Source organism: Rhinoraja longicauda, chromosome 2 (genome assembly GCF_053455715.1).
Source record: "Rhinoraja longicauda isolate Sanriku21f chromosome 2, sRhiLon1.1, whole genome shotgun sequence".
Classification (NCBI taxonomy): domain Eukaryota; kingdom Metazoa; phylum Chordata; class Chondrichthyes; order Rajiformes; family Arhynchobatidae; genus Rhinoraja; species Rhinoraja longicauda.
The window spans coordinates 61,785,470-61,809,643 of record NC_135954.1 but is presented as its reverse complement, the minus strand read 5'-3'; the positions used below and the strand labels follow the sequence as shown (position 1 = coordinate 61,809,643).

Here is a 24,174-nt window from a genome sequence, read left to right as displayed (position 1 = left end):
TCCACCCTTTGCAACCAGCAGATGCTAAGGTCAGCTGGCAGGATTTTACAGGACCCCTCACACGTCCTGATCTCTGTGTTTGAGTGCCTTCCCTTAGGACGCCGGCTTCGCTGCCCAGGCTGTAGGACACAGAGGAGAAGGGCAACCTTTGTCCCCAAGGCTGTTCAGCTCCTCAACTCCCAACCACCCCTGTCCCGCTGCTCACCCTGCTAATCCCCCCATCCCCCCCAATAGTTTTTGTACTACTCTACGTGCCTTTGTAAATTTCCCCATGGGGGTCAAATAAAGTGTTTTTGAACTTGAACTTTGAACTTGAACTGATGATAACTCCACTTTAAGTCTAGTTTTGAAAATACTTTGCTTGTAGATAGCTCTTCTTGGACTTCATCGGCAGTAGGTATGTGGTGCCTCTCTCAAACTACTCCCTCACTTACCTGTCTTGTATCCACGCACAGTCTTATATCTCTTTTGGTTTTGGTACCACTACAACTGGACTGACCCACGGCATCGATTCATTAACCGACTGTACAATGAGCTCTTGGATTTTAGGCTCGATCTCTCTCAATCCAAATGGAATTCTTCCCGTTGGTTGTGCTATTGGCTTAACATCTGGGTCTATGTTGAATTTGACGTGACAATCATGCAATTTCCCGATGTCTTCAAACACTGGGCTGATTTCCTCCTTTAAGTCTGCATATAACCTCAGTGAGTTAACATCTAACCCGATGTGTAGCACTCGCAATGCTTGGGCAGTTTCTCTACTACTAAATGGCTCACCTTTCTTCTCGATCACCACAAATTCAGCTACATTGTGCTTATCACCTGGTCACCTCTGCATTAAAACATCTAACAGTCTGTCCCGCTGAGTTACTCCAGCATTTTCTGTCTATCTTCGCTTTAAACCTGCATCTGCAGTTCCTTCCTACACATCCAATAGCTTCGAATGGTTTTGATGAGGATACAATTTCTTCTCACACTTCCTTAAAGTGCATTTTATCTATTTCCATTTTAAGTCTTCCCACAGTGCTCTATCAATAATATTGTTATCACTTCCTGAGTCTACTATAATGTCTACATCCACATCTCCAATCCTAACCAGCACCTTTACATGCTTATCATTGATAGTAAAAGCACATTCTGATCCATTTACATTCACACGAACATTCATCAACATGGTGTAAATTTTGATGGTATCCACTTCCCTCAATGTGTAACTGATAGAGTATTGCAATGTATCATGTTACACTAAGCCACACAAAAGTAACAAAAAAGGTCAAGTAGCATATGTTGGGGGGTGGGGGGGATAACAAAAATGGCAGAATAAAATACAGCACGTTTGTATTCAGTGGTGTTAAATGTGCATTTATTGGATCGAGGTATAAATGTTGAATGTATGAACATAGAATTCTCCAATTTTAGGCAACTAACCTAGAAACAAACTGCACCCTTCTGTCTTTTTTTATTACTTTTTTCTTTTCCATCTTTCTCTTCCCTGTTCCCCACCTGGATTTGCACCCATTTCCCCTTTCACTTATATTCCCTCCTCCCATCACAATCAATCTGAAGAAAGGTCCTGACCCGAAACATCACCTATCCATGTTCTCCAGAGATGCTAACTGACCTGCTGAGTTACTCCAGCACTTTGTCCTTTTTTGTAAACTGGTATCTGCAGTGTCTTGTGTCTCCTGACATTATTATTTTGTATAGTTATGTCCAGAAGAGCAATCTAATGTCCTGATCTCCTTCTTTATCTCAATATAACCCTTCAACTTATTTTTGATTATTTTTCCACTTACCAGAGTTAATTCATAGTACCCAATGAACATACCAGAAAATCTTTGGGCCATCTGTCTTTTTTTCCCGAATTTGTTGATACTAAACCTGGTGAGTTTGTGACTATTGAGGAGAATGTAAAGAGGTTTCAAAGGGGTAAATGTGTGAGATGTGATTTCAATAGCTTCTTGTAACAACTTAAGAAGCAACAGTTTACCTAACTTTGAATTGAAAGGTAAAGCATGGAACTGGCTTTAGACCCATTGAGTCCACACTGACCATTAATCACCAACATGGAACATTGATCACACTAGTTCTATGTTATCCCACTTTCACATCTACTCCCAACACACTTGGGGCAATTTACAGAGTCCAATTAACCTACAAACCTGCACATCTTTTGAATGTGAGAGGAAAGCTGAGAGCCCGGAGGAAACCCACATGGTCACAGGAAGAACATGCAACCTCCAAACAGACAGCACCCGAGGTCAGGATCAAACTCAGGTCTCTGGGGCCAGGAGACAATGGTTCGACTAGTTTGCAAGCAGCATCCTCAACAACACGGGTACCAGCTGATTAAAACTATGAAAAAAGCAAAAAAGCATATTCCGGAAATATTTTTGGTGATACGGAATATGCCACCACAAATACAGTTCAAGCAGGCCAAATAGATACAAGTCAAAAGAAAATCCTAGACCAGTCAGCATGTTTCTGATAAGTACTGAACTGTAACTTTGGAAAGTTGGAAATCTAGCCCAACGTTTTATGATGGTTAGATTTGAAAAATCTGGAGACAGAGATTCACCAAAGTAAGTTACAAAATGAATGTAGTAATCCACGTGATTTGCAATGTATCTGATATTGCAGCTGCTGCATCCGCTCTATCCTAAATTATCTTCTCATGTCCATCTATCAAATTTAATGATTTTTCCTTTGATGGGAGAAATGGTGTTGGTTTAAAATTTCCAAGACTCTGGTCCCATTTTATGACAAACATAACAAATGCGACAAACATTTAAGCTGTCTCTGTGCAGATTTAATCATGTGATATACCTGGAAGATCAAAACACTGCAAAAACATTTCCTTAAAAATACCTTTACGGTAAAATACAATTATTTGGCATTAATCATTGTTAAGGGAATTTGCTTTTATCAATAAAAACAATCTTCTTTAAAAATTGAAATAATTCCAAAACAGATATAAATTTTATTTATTTTATTTAAACTTCCTGATTTGAATTACATTTGGAAATATTGGCTTTTAAATAACAAGAATATCTATTGCAAAAGATAAAATTTCAGAAATCAAAATTTAAGTTGCGAAAAAGAATCACACGGAAAATAATTCTTCACCCTAAAGTTGAGTTTGAGAACTAAATTCTTAAAGACAGCAATTACCGTATAACACAATGGTAAATAGCAAAGGAAGGTAAATATGTCATCCTTATATAAATCAAATCAGCCCAATACCAAATAGTTCCCATTTGCCAATTGGAATTGAGAAATTCCCTATAGTGCAGCAAATCACTGTGTGTAATGCAATATATTTACTTGAATCAGAAGTTGCCCCTTCTCACCCCTTAATATTTTTGTGTGCAGCTTTGGACCTGCTGCATCATTTTGCCTCCATCTCCACTTTCCACGACTTCATCCGCTGGTGTAGTGTATTGACCCATAAACAAAATGCTCTGTGTTTTGTTGTGTTTGATGAAAAACAGGAAGGGATGGTCTGCTACAAATGTGGGTGTAGCTTGTATGGCAGCACGGCGGACCATCGTTATTGCCGTAGCTGCAGCAGCTTCAGTGCCCTCTTCATTAACTTCCACAAAGGATTTATGAATAACCTTTGACAACCAGAGATCCCTTTTCTCAGACATGCCAGTGAAATCAGCCCCTGATGAATAAAAGGCATCACGCATTCCCATTGCTGGAAGTATTTGTTCAAGTTGAAACTGGTCTTCCAGTTTAAATCTGGGCAGATGAACTTTAACCTTCCTTTTTGCCATATTTTCCAGGCTAATCCATTTAAGCAGAGAATTGTTTTCAAGTGCTTGTTCAAGCTATTAGAAAAGAAAGCCGTTTAATGAATAAATAATGTTTATTTTATTTCATTGTTTAATCAGGAAACATAAATGTCATTATATTATACAATCTGGAGCAAGGCAAAGTAGTTTATCTGTTGCATCAGAGTAATTTTTTTTTGTGAAGCCACCAGATGCAGTTGAGCTACCTATATGAAGTTTTATCTCCCTCTAGGTTCACATCAACTCTTGCAGGTGGCTCCGAAGGATAACATGCTGAATCCTCCATCCATTGTCTATTTTCACCCATCAATGTTTTAAAATTATAGAAAATGTTAGCCTCTCTTCTTTTGATGTAGCCCTGCCTCATTATTGTACCACTTAATCTCACCCATCGTTAAATGCATCTGTCACAATGCAGGTGTCATTTGTAGCATAATTGAGTTGCGTGCCTCGAACACGAGGTTTGGATTTATATGCTATAATGTCCACTTTTGCATATAAACAGCTCACTAGGCTTGTGATATGACATATCTACCATTAAGTGCCCTCAAATTTTGACAGAAAGTACAATGACTGAGGACAAGAGTTTAAATTGGACACTGTTTCCATAATGGCCATCTTTTTAAAACTGAGATGTGCAAGAAGGTTTTGTGGAAAGACAGGGACAAAGTGCTGCAGTCACTTATCAGGTCAGGCAGTACCTCTGGAGAACATGGATAGACGACTTTTGTGAGCCTGAACATTTCTCCAGACTGATTGTAGTAGGGTGGAGAAAGTTGGAAGTGAGGTGGTGGCAGTCCAGAACCTAGCAAGTGATAGATGGATATGGGTGAGGGTCAGCGAATGCAGCGCCGGAGACTCAGGTTCGATCCTGACTACGGGTGCTGCACTGTAAGGAGTTTGTACGTTCTCCCCGTGACCTGCGTGGGTTTTCTCCGAGATCTTCGGTTTCCTCCCACACTCCAAAGACGTACAGGTATGTAGGTTAATTGGCTGGGTAAATGTAAAAATTGTCCCTAGTGGGTGTAGGATAGTGTTAATGTACGGGGATCGCTGGGCGGCACGGACTTGGTGGGCCGAAAAGGCCTGTTTCCGGCTGTATATATATGATATGATATGATATGATAAAAGCGTGAAATGTGAAGGAATATCGGTGGAAGGGTGTAGGCGGAAGGGGAAAGGGACAAATAGGTGTGCATCCAGGTGGGGCATAAGAAAGAGAGGGGGGGGAGGATGGGGTGTTTGCACATTAGTTATCTAAATTTTAAGAATTCAATGTTCTGGAAAGACATGTTGATGCAATAGTTTTCAAAGTGATGCCGTATTTCACTGGTGCAGGCATTCGTTTGGTCATTGTAAAAAGTAGTTGGAGACAGGCTTACTTCTGTACATGTAAATTTATGTATAGTACCCATCAGTGCTGGATATGGGTTATCATGAAAGTTGGTGGATTTCTTCACTATCCACAGCAGCAGACTACGAGACCAAACATAAAAATCATTGAGGCCTCCCAAAAAATGCCTTAAGTGCATAGTGCAACATACCACCAATTTCATGGGTTTTTTCAGGTGGTTGTTGAAGATTATGTTTTGAGAACAAAGACAAGGATCTGTGGGGAGGGAATCCAAGATGGATTGTTGAGGAGAAGGGATGTGGTTTAGCATCAAGGGAGCCGCAGAAAGTGTACGTCTTTCACTGAAAGTGCACAGCTCACCACCGGACTCCAGTGGCTAAGTGATTCTCAATGCTCCTCTTTAAGTTTTGCCAAAGCAAGGTTCACGATTGTTATAAAGGTTCGTCTCTGCATGGAACCCCTCCAATATCTGTGGCTCATGCAGGCACAGATGGATTTTACAGATTGGCATCTAGATATGTGGGACATGTATTTGAATTCCACTGGACATGTCCAGATGCCCCTATGCTTAACAGTCTCATTTGAACAATGGACCTAAAAGCAACATTATCCAGGTCACAAACGTGCAGTAAAATTAAACTCTTATGTAGAGTACAGAAATATTGAGATATATAATTGAATTTCTACATCACGTGGACACTGTAAATATATGGATAGTGGGTTCTGCTGGTCCTGATGAAAGTGGATGATGGATCATGCTGGTCATTGTCAAATCATGGAAGGTTCGGACATTCCATTGGATAGGGTGCAGTGGGAGGTGTGGACAGATGGGCGAATAAGTAGGGACCCTAACAACTCTGGGAAAAAATGTTTTGAGTTGGAGTGAAATCCGAAGGACATAGTAAGGCATGAAAAGGGAGGGGAGGTAGGAATGGGGTAGGAGGAAGGGGGAAGGAGGAGGGGGGGTGAAAGAGGAAGGGGGGGGAAGGCGGATGCCTCCCAGCTAGCTGTGTTCCCCTGTCGCAAGTTCGAGGAAGACTGAGCCACTGGGACAAACCCGAGACCACCAGCATCACCGAGTGGTCAAGACTGGACTGCCGGGAAGCTACCCCAGCCAGAGCCTCTACTGAGGCTAAGACTGAGTGGTCGGGGCAAGCCTGAGACATGGGTGCCTGTTTCTGCCCACGGACTACGAGGGACTGCGCCCACACATAGAAACAAAGACTGAGCCACCAGGATAACCAAGAGACTGCCAGTGCCATCTTCTCAAGCCTGAGACCGTCAGTGCCTCCTGTCGAGGCAAGGTTGAACTGCAGGGAGAAGCCTATCACCACACTCCCACTGCGAGACCAGGACTGAGCTACCAGACAAGCCCAAGATCACCAGCATCACTACACAAGTGCCCTGGTGACAAGGGACAGTGCCTGCATGCAGTCCTGGACATTCCTGTCACTGTAAATAAGAAATAACTTGTGAGTTCACCCAACAGCGAGTGTCAGTGTGGTCATGGCCGAGTCCAGCATCATCCCCAATGCCACAATGGGCAGAGAAAATCCCCAAAAAGGCTAGTGTATGTTTGACCACACATGTATAGCAACTAATTTTGGACAGAGCATCTTAAGGAGGAAATATTGGTCTTGAAGTAATGCAGTATAGATATAACAGAATAATGCATGGGATACCACAAAGAGATTATTCAATCTTTTCCTAAAAGTTGGAAGATAATGAGGTATATATTTGATATTTAATTCTTAAAGGGGTCTGAAACTCAGAAGCTTTGTCCACAAATATCTCACAAAGTACTGAAGTAACTCAGCGGGTCAGGCAGCACATCTGGAGAACATGGATCAGCGATATTTCAGGTTAGGACCGTTCTTCAGACGGGGTGGAGGAGCAGGAGAGCAGCAGGAATCACAAAGGTGGAGGAATGAGAGAGAGAGAGTCCGTGTACTCCAGAGTTGCTGCCTGACAATTTGAGTTGCTCCAGCATTTGTGTCTTTTTTTGTCAACCAACATCTGCAGTTCCTTGAGTCGACATTGTCCAGAAGTTAGATATCAAGCTTTCAGAAGCGAAATTTGAAAATATTCCAAATGAGCACGGCTGTTGAAATTTGAATACACTTCCACAAATGACAACTGACGGTGGACAATTTTTTATTTTTTTAATTTGATATGAATATTTTTTTGTTAACTTGAAGTATTAAGGGATATGGATAATTGCAGTTCAGTCAGAGATCAGTTGTGGTCTTGATGAAAGCTAACACAAAGTGAACTGCAGTTCCTATGATCTTTAATTTTATAAGGGGAAGAGTATTTAATGAGGGTGGTGGTTAAAACTGCAGTGGCCTCTCTTAAAATTTCGTTTCTCATTATAATTTAACGTTCAGTTACCTGTTCGAGTCCAGTTGTGCTGTCGTTGATGTCATCAGGCAGTAGGATGATCATACTCAGCTCATTCTCCTCATAAGGAAGCTCAAGAACACTGGCTCCGAGTTCCTCAATGTGCTCAAATTTAAAATGTGCCTCCTGGCGCATCATATTTATTGATTTGGACTCTTTCTAAGAAGAAAGTAATATATTAACATCAAATGCGTTTGACAGTATAATAAATGTCAACTCCTGCTGGCAAATGTTTTATCACCAGAGCAACATACCTTGTTCAGCTTGAAGGGGGCTACGTACGTATCTTTTTCATCAAATTTGCTCTCCCACTTTCCTTTAAAGTAGATGGCATTTACAAGAATAAGAATTGTCTGAGGGGTAATCGCATCCGCTGGGATCAACTTTTGGATTTTATCTACACGAAAGATCACAAATCAAATACTTCATAGAAGGATGGCATAATGATTTTTAAAACAAAATATTTATTTTCAACTGACAATCAGGGGACCAATAATTTTGAGACGCTACTGGAGATGTAATGCAGACTGCTGATCAGAAAGGGTGGAGAAATGTCATTATGGCAGCAGGAAATGTAAAATACATTGAAATAAAATGGTATTTGCAACTAATCAATTGTCAGAAAAACATAAACTGGTTCATTAATGTAATTTTGGGAAGAATTTATAGCATTTTTGCCCAGAATGGTACATATGTGAATTTAAATTCACAGCACTGCACCTGGCTTTTGTACGGCCTCTGACCTAACCTTACAGACCATCAGTTGACCAAGTCATTACATCAAACAGACTTCTTCTTCTTTCGTGTCCATCATCCATGTTTCAATGTACCTGATTTACAGCCTATCATTGACGTAGCCACATAAGTGAAATGTGACAAACGCACACTCATTGGAGTCGGTTGAATGTAATTATACAACAGTGGGGTCATTAGCCAGGGAAGAGATCTTTATATAGACACAAGGAACTGCAGATGTTACCTTACAAAAACAGACACAAATTGTTGGAGTAGCTCAACGGTCAGGCAGCATCTTCAGAGAACTTGGACGTGACTTTTTAGGATGGGACCTTTCTTCAGACTCATTGTACTGGGGGAGAGAAAGTGGGAAGAGAGGTGGGGGAGGGACAAAGTCTGGCAAGTGAGAGTTGGATACAGGTGAGGGGGAGTTTTGATTGCTAGATAGTTGGACAAAGGCAATAAAGGCTAGCGATGAAATGCCAAAGTATGAGATAAGAGGATAAGGAGAGATATGCAAACTGTGAGGCTAGTAGAATGTAGGTGGAAGGGGATGGGGTGGGAGGCAAAAGGGAGAAATGGCTATGCATCCAAGAAGGGCACAAGGAAGAGATAGAGGAAAAATGGGGTGGGGGTTTGAGGGGGTGGTTGTAGGTTAGTTACCTAACATTGGGGAATTCAATGTTAGCACTATTAGGTTGTAAGCTACCAAAGAGGAATATGAGGTGCTGTTCCTTCAGTTTGCATGTGGCTTCACTCTGGCAATGGAGGAGGTCTAGGACAGAACCCAGGAGATCCAACAGGACTTGGAAGACCAAGCGTAAGTGTGAAAGACTCGCTGAATCTAAGCTTGGCCCCACCAAAGTAAAGGAGGCCTAATTGTGAGCTTTGAATGCAGTAGGTTGTTGGAGGAGATGCATGCGAACCCTAGAACTGCTAGGGTCCCTGGATGGAAGTGTGGATGGAGCTAAAGGGACAGGTGTAGCATCTTCTGCAGTGGAAAGACTGCATCTCAGTCCTAAATGGCCTACCCCTTATTCTTAAACTATGACCCACGGTTCTGGACACCCCCAACATCGGGAACATTTTCCCTGTCCAATCCTTTAAGAATTTTATATGTTTCTATAAGATCCCTCTCATCCTCCCAAATTCCAGTGAATACAAGCCCAGTCGTCCCATTCTTTCATCATATGTCAGTCTCGCCATCCCGGGAATTAACCTGGTGAACCTACGCTGCAATCCCTCAATAGCAATAATGCCCTTCTCAAATTAGGGGACCAAAATTGCACACAATACTCCAGATGTTGTCTTACCAGGTCCCTGCACAACTGCAGTAGGACCTCCTTGCTCCTAAACTCAAATCCTCTCGCAATGAAGGCCAAAATGCCATTAGCTTTTTTCTTCACTGCCTGCTGCACCTGCATGCTTACTTTCAGTGACTGATGTACAAGCAACCAAGATCTCTTTGCACCTCCCCTTTTCCTTATCTGACACCATTCAGATAATAATCTGCCTTCCTGTTCCTGCCACCAAAGTGGATAACCTCACATTTATCCACATTATACTGCATCTGCCATGCATCTACCCACTCATCCAACCTATCCAAGTCACCCTGCAGCCTCATAGTATCCTCATCGCAGCTCACACTGCCACCCAGCTTTGTGTCATCCGCAAACTTGGAGATGTCACATTTAATTCCCTCGTCTAAATCGTTAATAGAAATTGTAAATAATTGGGATCCCAGCACCGAGCCTTGCGGCACCCACTAATCACTGCCTGCCATTCTGAAAAGAACCCATTAATTCCTATTCTTTGCTTCCTATCTGCCAACCAGTTCGCTATCCATGTCAATACCCTGCCCCCAATACCATGTGCTCTAATTTTGCACACTAATCTCTTGTGTGGGACCTTGTCAAAGGTTTTTTAAAGTCCAGATACACCACATCCACTGGCTCTCCCCTATCCATTCTACTTGTTACATCCTCAAAAAAATTACAGATTAGTCAAGCACGATTTCCCCTTCATAAATCCATGCTGACTTTGACCGATCCTGTCACTACGTTTCAAATGCAGTGCTATCTCATCTTTAACAATCAACTCAAGCATCTCCCCCACTACCGATGTGAGGCTAACTGATCGATAATTCCCCGTTTTATCTCTCCCTCCTTTCTTAAAAAGTGGAGTTATAATGGCTATCCTCCAATCCACAGGAACTGATCCAGAGTCGAGAGAACATTAGAAAATGATCACCAATGCATTTACGATTTCTAGGGCCACCTACTTGAGTACTCTGGGATGCAGCCCTTGGGATTTATCTGCCTTCAGTCCCAACAGTTTACCTAACACCATTTCCTGACTAGTGTGGATTCCCTTCAGTTCCTCCCTTCCACTAGATCCTTTGTTCCCTAGTATTTCTGGGAGATTGGTTGTGTCTTCCTTAGTGAAGAGAGAAACAATGACTTGTTTAACTGTTCTACCATTTCTTTGTTTCCCATTATAAATTCACCTGTCTCTGATTGTAAGGGACCTACATTTGTCTTCACTAATCTTCTCCTTTTTACATAACTAAAGATGCTTTTAGAGTCCGTTTTTATATTCCTCACAAGCTTTCTTTCATGCTCTTTTCTCCCCCTCTTAATTAACCCCTTTGTCCTCCTCTGTTGAGTTCTAAATTCCTCCCAGTCTTCTGGTTTGCTGCTTCCTCTGGTCAATTTATATGCCTTTTCCTTGGATTTAACACTATCCTTGATTTCCTTCGCTAGCCACGGTTGAGCTGCCTTCCCAGTTTTATGTTTTCACCAGACAGGGATGAACAATTTTTGGAGTTCATCCATGCAGTCTTTAAATCTTTGCTATTGCATCCCCACCGTCAACCCTTTAAGTATAATTTGCCAGTTTATCCTAGCCAATTCCCATCTCATACCTTCAAAGTCTCCTTTATTTAAGTTCAGGACCCTAGTCTCTGAATTAACCATGTCACGTTCCATCCTAATGCAGAATTCCACCACATTATGGTCACTGTTGCCCAAGGGTCTTTGCACAACAAGATCGTTAACTAATCATTCCTCATTATACAATACCCAGTCTAGGATGGCCTGTCCTCTATTCAGTTCTTCTACATATTGGTTTAAAAAACCATCCTTTATACATTCCAGGAAATCTTTCTCCTCAGGACTACCTCCAATTTGGTTGGCCCAATCTATTTGTAGATTAAAGTCACCCATGATATCTGCTGTACTTCTGCTACACGCATCCCTAATTTCCTGCTTGATGCTACCCCCAACCACCCTACTGCTGTTTGGTATAAGAAAATAACTGCAGATCGAAGGTATTTATTCACAAAATGCTGGAGTAACTCAGCAGGTCAGGCACCATCTCGGGAGAGAAGGAATGGGCAACGTTTCGGGTCGAGACCCTTCTTCAGACTGATGTCAGGGAGGCAGGACAAAGGAAGGATATAGGTGGAGGCAGGAAGATAGAGGGAGATCTGGGAAGGGGGAGGGGAAGAGAGGGACAGAGGAACTATCTAAAGTTGGAGAAGTCAATGTTCATACCACTGGGCTGCAAGCTGCCCTGGCGAAATATGAGGTGCTGTTCCTCCAATTTCCGGTGGGCCTCACTATGGCACTGGAGGAGGCCCATGACAGAAAGGTCAGACTGGGAATAGGAGGGGGAGTTGAAGTGCTCAGCCACCGGGAGATCCGATTGGCCAACGCGGACCGAGCGCAGGTGTTGAGCGAAGCGATCGCCGAGCCTGCGTTTGGTCTCGCCGACGTAAATAAGCTGACATCTGGAGCAGCGGATGCAATAGATGAGGTTGGAGGAGGTGCAGGTGAACCTCTGTCTCACCTGGAAAGACTGTTTGGGTTCTTGGATGGAGATGAGGGGGGAGGTAAAGGGACAGGTGTTGCATCTCGTGCGGTTGCAGGGGAAAGTACCCGGGGAAGGGGTTGTTTGGGTTTGACCCAGACTCGCTAGCACAGCCACATCTGCTTTCTTGGGACTTGCCTACGCCTCCATCTTCTGCCTCGGGGATTCCAGCTCCGTTTCCAGACTTCCCAATTCGGACCGAACCCGGATTACAGGCTCCAACAGTCAGTCTATCTGCCGCTTTTCAGAAAACCCTGGTCCACTCGTCCCTTCCTACCCAAACCACCCCATCCTGACTATGAGTGCTGACTAAATGGAGCTTGTACAGACCATGTGAGTTTTCTCCAGATGCTCCAGTTTTCCCACACATTCCATTGACATGAAGGTTTGTATGTTAATTGGCTTCTATAAATTGCCGTGTGCAGGAAAGAACTGGTGTACATGGGAACCATTGGTCGGCGGAGACTCGGTGGGCCAAAGGACCTGTTTCCACACTGTATCTCTAAAGCAAAAACTCAAAACAACCCTCCACTGTTCCTATCCCCCAATGTAAAATTTCTCCCTTATCAAAGTTGGATATTATTCATAAGATTTGCAAATAGATTAGAATCGAGTTGATAAACAGAACTGACCCAATTTATTAAAGTAATCTCTACACATTTGCATAGCTTCCCAAAGTCTAATTAAAGTAATATTTTAAAGCAAAGCAACAAACATCAATAAAATAATCTATAGGTTGATTTCAATTTTAAAAAACTCCTTTCAGTCAGGGTTTAACTGTCAGTAGTGATCTAAATTGTGTTAATTCAACAAATTTAAGGATTCTAATTGATGTCAATGGAGGTGGATCATTTCTTTTCAACTTTGACTTAAGTATGGAATGCAACTGCGCTAAACCATAAAGTACATCTCTTACCCTCTGTCTTATTTTCAACAAAAGTATTAATTTCTTTCCTGGCAGCTTCTGGCTGTCTTATAAAACCAACAGGAGCCAATTCTGCCCCGTAATACTTCAAACTGGAGCTTTGAAATTTCTGCAAAAATAAACATAAATGGTCAAATATTTTACATACAAGGGGATAAAGTCCATCTCCAAATAAGTGAATCAGAATTGATGTAAATATATCACATTTTCAAATGTTCCTGACACATTAAAGAACTTTTGGAAGAATATGTGTGTGCTTCCTCTTTGTAATTGGGCAAGTGGATGCACACAGGTCCATAATCTAATGTAATCTTTTCGTTATCTGACTGTTGACCTCTACGTGGCCCATGCTCCACACCCACCAAACACCAACATATTCCTGTTATCTGATTATTGGTTTAATTGGGTAGATTTGAAATACACCAATTCCAAACGTGTACTCCCTGTGGGATAAGCTCAACAGTTGCTAACCTGATCAGCGACAACAGATGAGCAGAGAAATCAAACGGAACAAAAAGCAACATTCAATTCTGTGCTTGAATATTCAGCTGCATTTATATGTTATCTGCATGTTTTCAAAAGTTTATATGTAATAGTTGTGATTCCATTTATCTTACTCTGAGAATGTTGTACGTTTCCTCTCCATATATACGATTGGCCAGTTTTAGAGTATAAGGAGCATCAGGTTTGTTGATATTATCCATTAATTCCTTGAATTTTGCATGGACATCATGTACCGTGCCAAAATGCAGAACCTATTATGAAAATAACATTTAAAATGAGAGTCAAGAAGGCTTCAATGAAAATTAGTTATCTGACCACATAGCTATCTTGCCAACATGCTTTCATGATTAAATGGAGGGCAGATTTTCATGATGCTATGTTTCGGCACTTTGCGTTTATACAAATTTCAGGAGGTCAGATAAAACTGTAAATAAGCATCAACTGTTGTTGAAGAGGTAAATAACATGTGAATCAACAGAAAAAAAACTGGATGAGGGATGGGAAATAGCAAGGAAGGAACTAATCAAGGCAAAAGACAACTAAATTGAGTATAAGCAGTCACAAGAATCTTATAAATCAAGAAAGAAGGTGAATGATTCATGCTAGGGCAATTATTTATCAAAAATCCTTTTAACTAATGCTGGAAACAAACTGTCATTTTTTTTGGTTGAGAAGATCTCTGGTTTCCTGGTGGTTAAACAGTGTCAGTAGATATTATGGCAAAGATAAATCTCTTATGGCTGCCCCGCACAAGTACCCAGCATCCACTAACTTACCAAATGTGGCCAGAGATCCTTTGAAATCTCAATCAAGCAATAAAAGTCAACCTTCCCGGGCCAATACAGTACTTTTGGAAAAATATGGCTTTCCAAATGTACATATCGACCACCGACAAAACAATTTTCTGTGGGTCTGCTGGCCAGCGACCTGATGGTAATTACCTGGTAAGTGCTGGCAAATATTGACTGAGCTAACGCAACTTTGAATGTGCATATAAATCGCATGTACTTAACAACTATCAGGCTATTGAACAGTTCAAGCACCTTCTAAACCATGAACTATGAACTGTCTTAGTTGCATTAGCCATGTCTGAGCACCATGAGGTTTTGACTAGGAAACAGACCCTTCTGCCTTTAACCTTGCCCGAAGATGCCATGCGGTCCATCCGATGAAGGGTGAAGCTCTCAGGTTGGATGGCACAGACAGGTTTGTCAGGGGTGAGCCATGTCTTTGTGAAACAGAGCACACAGCAGTCTCTCGGTTCTCTAAGATAGGTTAGCCTGGCTTTAAGTTCATCAAGCTTGTTCTCTATAGACTACGCATCATCCAGTAGCATGTTGGGGAGGGGAGTCTTGAAACCGCATTATTTCAGCCTCGCATGCAGCCCAGCGTGTCTGCCTCATTTCTTCATTTGGTGCTTTGGGAGGCTGGTAATGGCACACATTAAATTCTGCCAGCCAGCAGCCTTGATCCACTGCAGTTCATCTATCACAACAGGTCCATGACTGATGCCATCTCCCTGGCTCTACACTCATCCCTGGAACACCTCAATAAGAAGAACACCCACGGTGGTCTCCTACTCATAGACTAAAGCTCTGCTTTCAATACCATTATCCCAACAAATCTCATCTCCAAACTTGTGGAACTTGGAGTCAGCTGTCCCCCCTGGAACCGGATCCTCGACTTCCTGACAAATGGATCACAATCAATGAGGATAGTTGACAAATCATCCTCTGATTCTCATTGATTCTCATTGATAATACTCAACACTGGTGCTCCGCAATTAACCCTCAAAAAACTCCAGTAAGTTTGTCAGCCATGATCTTCCCTTCACAAAACCATGCTGCCTTTGGCCTATTTTATCGTGAACTTCCAAGTAATGCGTAACCTCATCCTTTATAAATTGATAATTGAGATCCTTTATAAATCTTACCAACCATCGAAGTCAGGCTAACCGGCCTATAGTTTCTGCTCTTCTGCTTTGCTCCCTTCTTGTACAGTGGGGTGATATTCACAATTTTCCAATCTTCAGGAACCACTCCTAACTCTAGTGATTGTTCAGATATCACAACAATGCCTCCATAATCTCTGAGGCTACCTCCTTCAGAACCCTGGGGTGCAGTCCATCCGGTCTAGGTGACATCCACCCTCAGACATTTCAGTTTTCCTAGCACCTTCTCCTTAGTAATCGCCACTCCACTAAGTTCCACCCCTGACTCTATAGGATAGCAGGTACACTGCTAGTGTCTTCCACTGTGAAGACTGATGCAAAAAGGTTATTCAATTCCTCTGCCATTTCTTGATTTCCCATTATCACTTCTCCTCAATCATTCTCCAGCGGAGCAACGTCCACTCTTGCCTCTTTTTTACTCTATATATCCGTAGAAACTCTTGCTGTACTCTTGCTATCATACCCAGGCACACCACATGCATTGCTGCCACCAAAGTAGAGATGGTCAAAAGCAGGTTTTGGAATAAACCAGCAATTTGTCATGGATCAGCATATCAAAGCTATAATAATAATAATAATGCATTACATTTATATAGCGCTTTTCATATACTCAAAGACGCTTTACAGGGATTTAGAGAACATAGGGAAGTGAATAAATAGATAAATAAATAAACGAACAGAGAAAGGAGACAGAAGGTGAGGTGACCTTCAGTGGTTGAAGGCAGTATTGAACAGGTGAAACTTCAGTGATGTTTTGAATGTGGTGAGTGTGGTGGAGTCTCTGACGGTTTAGGGTAGTGAGTTCCATAGGGTGGGAGCAGCGATGGAGAAAGCCCTGTCCCCCCAGGATCTGAGTTTGGTCCGGATGTGGGGGGATAGGAGATTGGCAGCAGCAGAGCGGAGGGTGCAGGTGGGAGTGTGCCTGTGGAGGAGGTCGGTCAGGTAGGATGGGGCCAGGTTATGGAGGGCTTTGTCGGTCATGAGGAGGATTTTGTACTGGATTCTCTGGGGGATGGGGAGCCAGTGGAGTTTGTAAAGGACGGGGGTGATATGGTCACGGATCGGGGTGTGGGTGAGTAGACGGGCAGCGGAGTTTTGAATGTATTGAAGTTTACTGATGATTTTTTAGGGTGCGCCATAGAGGAGGCTGTTGCAGTAGTCCAGACGGGAGGTGATGAAGGCGTGGATGAGGGTTTCTGCAGCTGTGGAGGAGAGGGATGGACGGAGACGGGCAATGTTTTTGAGGTGGAAGAAGGCTGTCTTTGTGATGTGTTTGATGTGTTTGTCGAAGGAGAGGGTTTGATCAAAGATGATTCCAAGATTCCGGATGTGAGGGGAGGTGGATACTGGGAGACCATCAATGTTGAGGATGAAGTTTTGGGTGGATTTGGTGAGCGTTTTTGGACCAATGATGATGATTTCAGATTTGTTGCAGTTGAGTTTGAGGAAATTTGATTGAAGCCAAGATTTTATTTCAGTGATGCAGTTTGTCAGTGTAGAGTGTGTGGTGGTGGAGATTGACTTGGTGGAGATGAGGAGCTGGATATCATCGGCGAAGCAGTGGAAGTTGAGACCATGACGGCGGATTAATTGACCAAGGGGGAACAGGTAGAGGATGAAGAGGAGGGGGCCAAGGACTGAGCCTTGGGGGACACCTTGGGGGAGGGGAGCGGTGGGGGATTTACAGTTGTTAATGGAGATGAACTGGTGCCTGTCAGAGAAGTAAGATTTGAACCAGGATAGAGCTGTGCCGGTGATGTTAAAGGAGGTTTCAAGTCGGGTGAGGAGAATGGAGTGATTTATGGTGTCAAAGGCGGCGCTGAGGTCAAGTAGGATGAGGATGTTGAGGTTGCCATAGTCGGAGGAGAGGAAAAGGTCGTTTGTGATTTTGAGGAGCGCAGTTTCAGTACAGTGGTTGGAGCGGAATCCGGATTGGAAAGTTTCATACTTTCCATACTTTTCATACTTTCCATACTATGACCAGGAAAGTACACCAACGCCTCAACTTCCTGAGTAGGCTTAGGAACTTTGGCATGTTCCCAACAACTTCTACAAATACACCGTCGAAAGCATTTTATCAAGAGACAACACAGCAGATTTGGGAACAGTTTCATCCAAGACTGCAAGAAAATGCATAGAATTATACACGTAGCCCAAAACATCATACAAACCAACTTCCCTTCCATCGTCTCCATCTACACTTCACGCTGCCTCGGCAAGGCCACCAGCATAATCGAGGACCTGCCTCGCCCCGGACACTCCCTCTTTTACCCTCTCCCATCAGGCCAGAGGTACAAAAGTTTGAAAATGTAAACGTCCAGATTCACGGATCGTTACATCCCCAGCTGTAATCAGGCAATTGAACAGTCCTCTCGTCAACAATGGTGCCATCCATTAAAGCCCCAACAGGGCTTTCTCCATCGCTGCTCCCACCCTATGGAACTCACTACCCCAAAACGTTAGAGACTCCTCCACACTCACCACATTCAAAACATCGCTGAAGTCTCACCTGTTCAGTACTGCCTTCAACCACTGAAGGTCACCTCACCTTCTGTCTCCTTTCTCTGTTCGTTTATTTATTTACTTATTTATCTATTTATTAATTTCCCTATGTTCTCTAAATCTCTGTAAAGCGTCTTTGAGTATATGAAAAGCGCTATATAAATAAAATACATTATTATTATTATTATTATCCTGACCTCCCATCTCCCTCATTTGTGACCTTTGATCTTTAACTAAACTATCAGACTTTATTTTTCACCAAATGTCCTTAATCCTGTATCTGTACACTGTGGACAGCTTGATTGTAATCACATGTGGGCTTTTCTTTGACTGGATAGCATGCAAACAAAAGCCTTTCACTGTACTTCGGTACACGTAACAATAATAAACTAAACTAATCTCAACTAGGGACTTCGGTCTTTTGTTTTGTTTGCACTAATCTTGGCATTTTTTTAATTTATTGAACTATTTTTTATTTGTTTATAATGTCATCTATCGAGTACTGTGTTTACAAATTTGTTCTGCTACTGTAAGTAAGAATGTAATCGTTCCATTTCCATACGTAAGACAATTAAATACTCTTGACTCTTTCTCGACTCTCCTAATTATAGCAATCTCGATTTAGTGACTCTTTTGGTACTAATGCGTGTTGCATTTATTGACTGAAAATGTTTTATAATTGAAAACACCCAATATAGCCAAACTCTTATAAAAACTGAAAATAACTTCTGAACTGAACCCTCAAAAAGAAGAGAAAAAAACAAGCTCCAATCATAAGACCTATTTGCTGTTATTTATTCAGAGTAACATGATATGGAGAGTTTTGCCATGACATGGTAATGAACTTAAAGTTTACAGACCCTGATGAGCAATTCAATCAACTTCTACTGTTATTTGGCACAGATTCCACATTCCAGTAACTTATCATCCAAAAAGATCCTTCTAATTTATTCATTAACAAGCAGAAATATTAAAGCAATATGAATTTATATCTGAAGACAAAGACTACTATGCTACTTCTGCATACCTTTCTTAAAATAAATTATTAGTTCTCAAGTGCGTCAATTGTAATGACCCTCTGTAATTGCCCTCAAGATGATGATGATTAGCTAAATTAAGAGATGGTAAATGCCTTGAGACGGTGGAAAGGAGCCATTCCCTTGACCTGCAGCATTCTTTTGATCAGTGTTAGAATGGTGTTAGAAGCAACAAGTAGTGCTCATCCATGAAAATACCAATACCTGTTTTCCAGCCTTTGCATCTGACTTTGTTATAGGAATGTTGATGCAATATTTAACATGAAGCTTAATGAGAATTTTGGGAGGAATTTCAGAAATGTCACTTTAATTTTAATTTCCAGTCCAGCAGCATAGAACATCATAGTCTTTATTATCTGCCAATTTCAATTCTTTGCCTACTTCTCTCCCCACTCCAAGTGGCTTTCTTGGAGAAGAGCATGAAACAACGATATGAATCAAGCAGAGATTCGCCATGAATTGAACAGCGGCAAGACCTGAGGGGCTGAATGAATGACTCACATTCCTTTGTTTCATATGAGCAGTACCATTTAATATCTAGTGGAACTTCCGTCCAGTTCCAGCTTTAAATATGTAGCCATGCATTGACCAACATTTCTGATTGCTTCAGGTAAAGGCTCTAAAAACGGACTGATTACCAACTTCTCATATTAGTGCATCATCAGCACCACGCTCTGACTCCAAAACCATCTGGCACTTTTTAAACTTTCTCATATGTTTGCTTCATTGTTCCGTTCCTTGCCTTTTTTTGCTCTTATAGTGACAGACTAACAATTCATCTTGCATAAGAAAATAACTGCAGATGCTGGTACAAATCGATTTATTCACAAAATGCTGGAGTAACTCAGCAGGTCAGGCAGCATCTCGGGAGAGAAGGAATGGGTGACGTTTCGGGTCGAGACCCTTCTTCAGACTGATGTCAGGGGGGCGGAACAAAGGAAGGATATAGGTGGAGACAGGAAGATAGAGGGAGATCTGGGAAGGAGGAGGGGAAGGGAGGGACAGAGGAACTATCTAAAGTTGGAGAAGTCGATGTTCATACCACTGGGCTGCAAACTGCCCAGGCGAAATATGAGGTGCTGTTCCTCTAATTTCCGGTGGGCCTCACTATGGCACTGGAGGAGGCCCATGACAGAAAGGTCAGACTGGGAATGGGAGGGGGAGTTGAAGTGCTCGGCCACCGGGAAATCAGTTTGGTTAATGCGGACCGAGCGCAGGTGTTCAGCGAAGCGATCGCCGAGCCTGCGCTTGGTTTCGCCGATGTAAATAAGTTGACATCTAGAGCAGTGGATGCAATAGATGAGGTTGGAGGAGCAGGTGAACCTTTGTCTCACCTGGAAAGACTGTTTGGGTCCTTGGATGGAGTTGAGGGGGAAGGTAAAGGGACAGGTGTTGCATCCTGTGCGGTTGCAGGGGAAAGTGCCCGGGGTTGGGGTGGTTTGGGTAGGAAGGGACGAGTGGACCAGGGAGTTACGGAGGGAACTTGCACCTTGCTGAAATAAACATGTTTCTAACCTTATCAGTGTTTGTATCTTTCAAAGTAACTCACTCTCATTAATTTATCGTGGAAGGATGTTACCAGCTATTTGCTATGACAGCAACTATGTGGTATGCTCAATTTGCAGATGGAGTCAAAATTAGATTGCATTCTTTCTTACAGGGCAACCGCACAATGTTGGGCAGTAGCAAGCTGGCCACTCCATTTATTCTGAAATTGAGAAATGCAGAACATTTAGAAATGCTTTAAAAATGCAGCAGATTAAATTGAGAGTTTCATGTTATGAGGTCACAATCATAATAAATGTGCATATTTTCTTAAAGATAGACACAAAATGTTGGAGTAATTCAGCGGGACAGGCAGCATCTCTGGAGACAAAGAATGGGTGATGTTTCAGATCAAAACCCTTCTTCAAAAACAAGTTACAGAAACTTTTGTTAATTCATTAATATTCTGAAACATGTTTATCGCATAAGGCCTTATGTGCATGCAAAGGCATGCAACACACTCAAATTTCTACAGCCACACCTTAAACATTACTTCATTTGCAGAAAAATGTGCTCTCATCAAAACCAGATTGGCAAGACTCATCCTAAATTAACCTAAGTAAAAAATAAATTAATCAGTTACAAAAAATCCAAGTCAAGCAAATGCGCAACATTTCATCTCCTCCTATTCTAAATATGGCTGCATCACTTTAATGCAATTTTAGAATGTGTTTTCAGCTAATTTGATAGTCAATAGTGCATTCAAAGTATTAGATAAAGCAACAGCAAAATGTTGGATTGGTGATTGTAGTAATATTACTGGCCTCGCAGCCGAGCAATTACACAATTTTGTAGTTGCATCAAATCCATTTACTTCATTAGAAAAGAATGTTAGACAGAGCGTAAAACAAGTTGCAAAATTGCTTTGCCCCCCATGATAAACACATTCCATAAATCAGAATTCACTAAAGGCATTGATAGTTGATTCTGATCTGAATTTCATCAATTGGTTGAAAGTGGACATAATAGGAAATGCTACTGAGCCAAACAACTATTGCCCTGAAAGCCAAAATCCATTACATTCAAGTGAGCAGTATATTTAGCACAATTACATGAATGAAATTAGCAATATAATATTATGAAATAATCTATATGTAAAACATAATACTGATAGTCCCATACACTGGAATTTAGAAGGATGAGAGGAGATCTTATCGAAACGTATAAGATTATTAAGGGGTTGGACACGTTAGAAGCAGGAAACATGTTCCCAATGTTGGGGGAGTCCAGAACAAGGGGCCACGGTTTAAGAATAAGGGGTAGGCCATTTAGAACTGAGATGAGGAAAAAAAATTCAGTCAGAGAGTTGTGAATCTGTGGAATTCTCTGCCTCAGAAGGCAGTGGAGGCCAATTCTCTGAATGCATTCAAGAGAGAGCTGGATAGAGCTCTTAAGGATAGCGGAGTCAGGGGGTATGGGGAGAAGGCAGGAACGGGGTACTGATTGAGAATGATCAGCCATGATCACATTGAATGGCGGTGCTGGCTCGAAGGGCTGAATGGCCTCCTCCTGTACCTATTGTCTATTGTCTAAACAAATTTGAACTAATTGAAAAGTTTGAGGGACTGCTGAGCAAACACATAGTTCAATTTATTAATATTTTGGAATGTGGATTTACCATTTATTATTTTTTTGGAATGTGGCTGACAAGGTCAGCATTTATTTGTCATCGCTCATTGCCCTTGAGAAATTGGTAATGACCACCTTTAATTATTGGAGTCCATAAAGTGAAGGTGTTCCAACTAAACTTCATGCCAACAGTAAAGCCATGCAAAATTTACCTTTTGAGACCCTTTTCACGATTTGTCAATATTGTTAACTCTTACTCACCTTGGCCATCTCAACTGCAGTGTTGTTTTTAGCACCAAGATACACCATGGCCAGAGCCACTGAGACGCTTAATGGAGACAAAAATATGTTCTCAGTTTTATGTTCTTCATATAGCTTCAGGAAGAGATCAGAGGCAAATTGAGAGTTTGCAGCATTCAAAGAATCCATTGTAAAATCTGGGAGAAAACAAAATGTGATCATAAGTAAATACAAATTTGACAAAATTACAACTGAATTGTTGATGTCAGACATAATTCTGCCAATAAATATATCAGTCATTTCTTTATTGAAAAGGAAAATTGAAAAAAGTTCTGAACAAACTGCTGTTAAGGCCGTCGACAAACCGACTTGTGGAGTCATAAGTAATAAGCATTAAGCTATATCTTAACATGAAAAATACAGTGTGTGGTGTGGTAGCAGGATTCGCAGATACTTGTAGAATCTGACAGGGACCGCAACGAGAACGCACCTGGTATGGTCTGGATAACATCATGACTGAACAGATCAAGCACCTTGGACCAACTGCAAAACAGTGGTTGCTGGCCATGTTTAACACCTGCATGGAGAGATGTCACATCCCAAAGATCTGGCGTCGCACACGTGTCATAGCATTGCTGAAGCCAGGCATAGATCCTTCAGCAACAAAGTTACAGGCCAATATCACTTCTTTGCCACACTTACTAGCTGTTTGAGCGTCTCATCTTGACTCGCCTCAGCCAGGTGATGGAGAAAAAGGACAGGTGATGTTCTTCAGACAGTTTGAAGAAGGCTCTCGACCCAAAATATCACCTATTCTTTTTCTCCAGGATTGCTGCCTGACCCACTAATTCAGCACTTTGTGTCTTAAATACCACTTTATTTAATATGCCATTATCAATGATACTAATACACTTTACTTTCAAAAACTTTGGGTTAAAACATTTAATTAGCTGCAAAACATTCAGGAATTAAGCAAAGTGCCATTTGAATCATCCTTTCTCATTGCATAGTAGACATACGGTAGCTACATTCACATTATGCAAACGATGCAATAAAACATTTTAGTGAGTCTCCTTCAACGTTTATCTCATTGCCCTTTCGACTTATTTTACAGTGTTATGGTTAGTTATTGCATTACCAATTCTGCCTACCATAGCATGGCACATACATAGTGAAACTGCTGGTGAAAATTGTATCTTTAGTGAAATTTTTACCTTTAGTTTCTGCAAGACAAAAAACCTGTTTGCGTACTTCAAGTTTCTTCCTGGTTTCTGGTTGGTTTCTGGATCTGTTTCAATACTGCTAATTCATGGGTGTGTTCGCAGCTGGGGTAGCTGACAAATCCTTCATTAATAGTTTCTTGTTCACACATGCATTTTCTGATTTGCTTGCACATCCGATTAGTCAGATATGTAAAGACATGAAAATAAAAGCATGGCCAATATTCATTTTGCTGTCATTTTGCTGTCATTTTATTTCAAATCAACATCCCTGCTGAGTTATTTTTTTGAGTCCGAGAGTATAGCACTGAAACCTGATGGTTGTTGGGAAGAAGCTATTCTTGAAACTGGTGGTCACATTTTTCAGACTCTGAAAACCCTTCCTGATGGTAAGAGTGAAATAAGAGCGTGGTCAGGGTAGTGTGGGTCCTTGATGATGCTGGCTGCCTTTTTGAGACAGTGCCTCCGAAAGTTCCCTTTGATGGTGGGGAGGTCAGTCCATGTGAGTCCATCACTTTTTGTAAT

The 24,174-nt window shown here is 41.8% G+C and overlaps 1 protein-coding gene across 1 annotated transcript; it reads right to left on the bottom strand.

Moving 5' to 3' along the window:
- Nucleotides 1-3,241: 3,241 nt before the first annotated feature.
- LOC144609684 (leukocyte elastase inhibitor-like) lies at nucleotides 3,242-22,626 on the bottom strand. Its single transcript, XM_078428192.1, has 6 exons — nucleotides 22,451-22,626; nucleotides 13,699-13,836; nucleotides 13,073-13,190; nucleotides 7,806-7,948; nucleotides 7,543-7,710; nucleotides 3,242-3,833 (listed from the first exon to the last, which is right to left on the bottom strand). The coding sequence occupies exons 1-6, from the start codon at nucleotides 22,616-22,618 to the stop codon at nucleotides 3,354-3,356; spliced, it is 1,215 nt and encodes a 404-aa protein (XP_078284318.1). The 5' UTR covers nucleotides 22,619-22,626; the 3' UTR covers nucleotides 3,242-3,353.
- Between the last annotated feature and the right edge of the window lie 1,548 nt (nucleotides 22,627-24,174).

Bases quoted from the DNA above. Each gene is read 5' to 3' on its own strand.
- LOC144609684 (XM_078428192.1), bottom strand. From the start codon at position 22,618: ATGGATTCTTTGAATGCTGCAAACTCTCAATTTGCCTCTGATCTCTTC. The intron at 13,837-22,450 runs GTGAGTAAGAGT...TTTTCATAATAG, and splicing joins CTGCAGTTGAGATGGCCAAG to GTTCTGCATTTTGGCACGGT. The intron at 7,949-13,072 runs GTAAGAGATGTA...TCTTTCGTGTAG, and splicing joins TGTTGAAAATAAGACAGAGG to ATAAAATCCAAAAGTTGATC.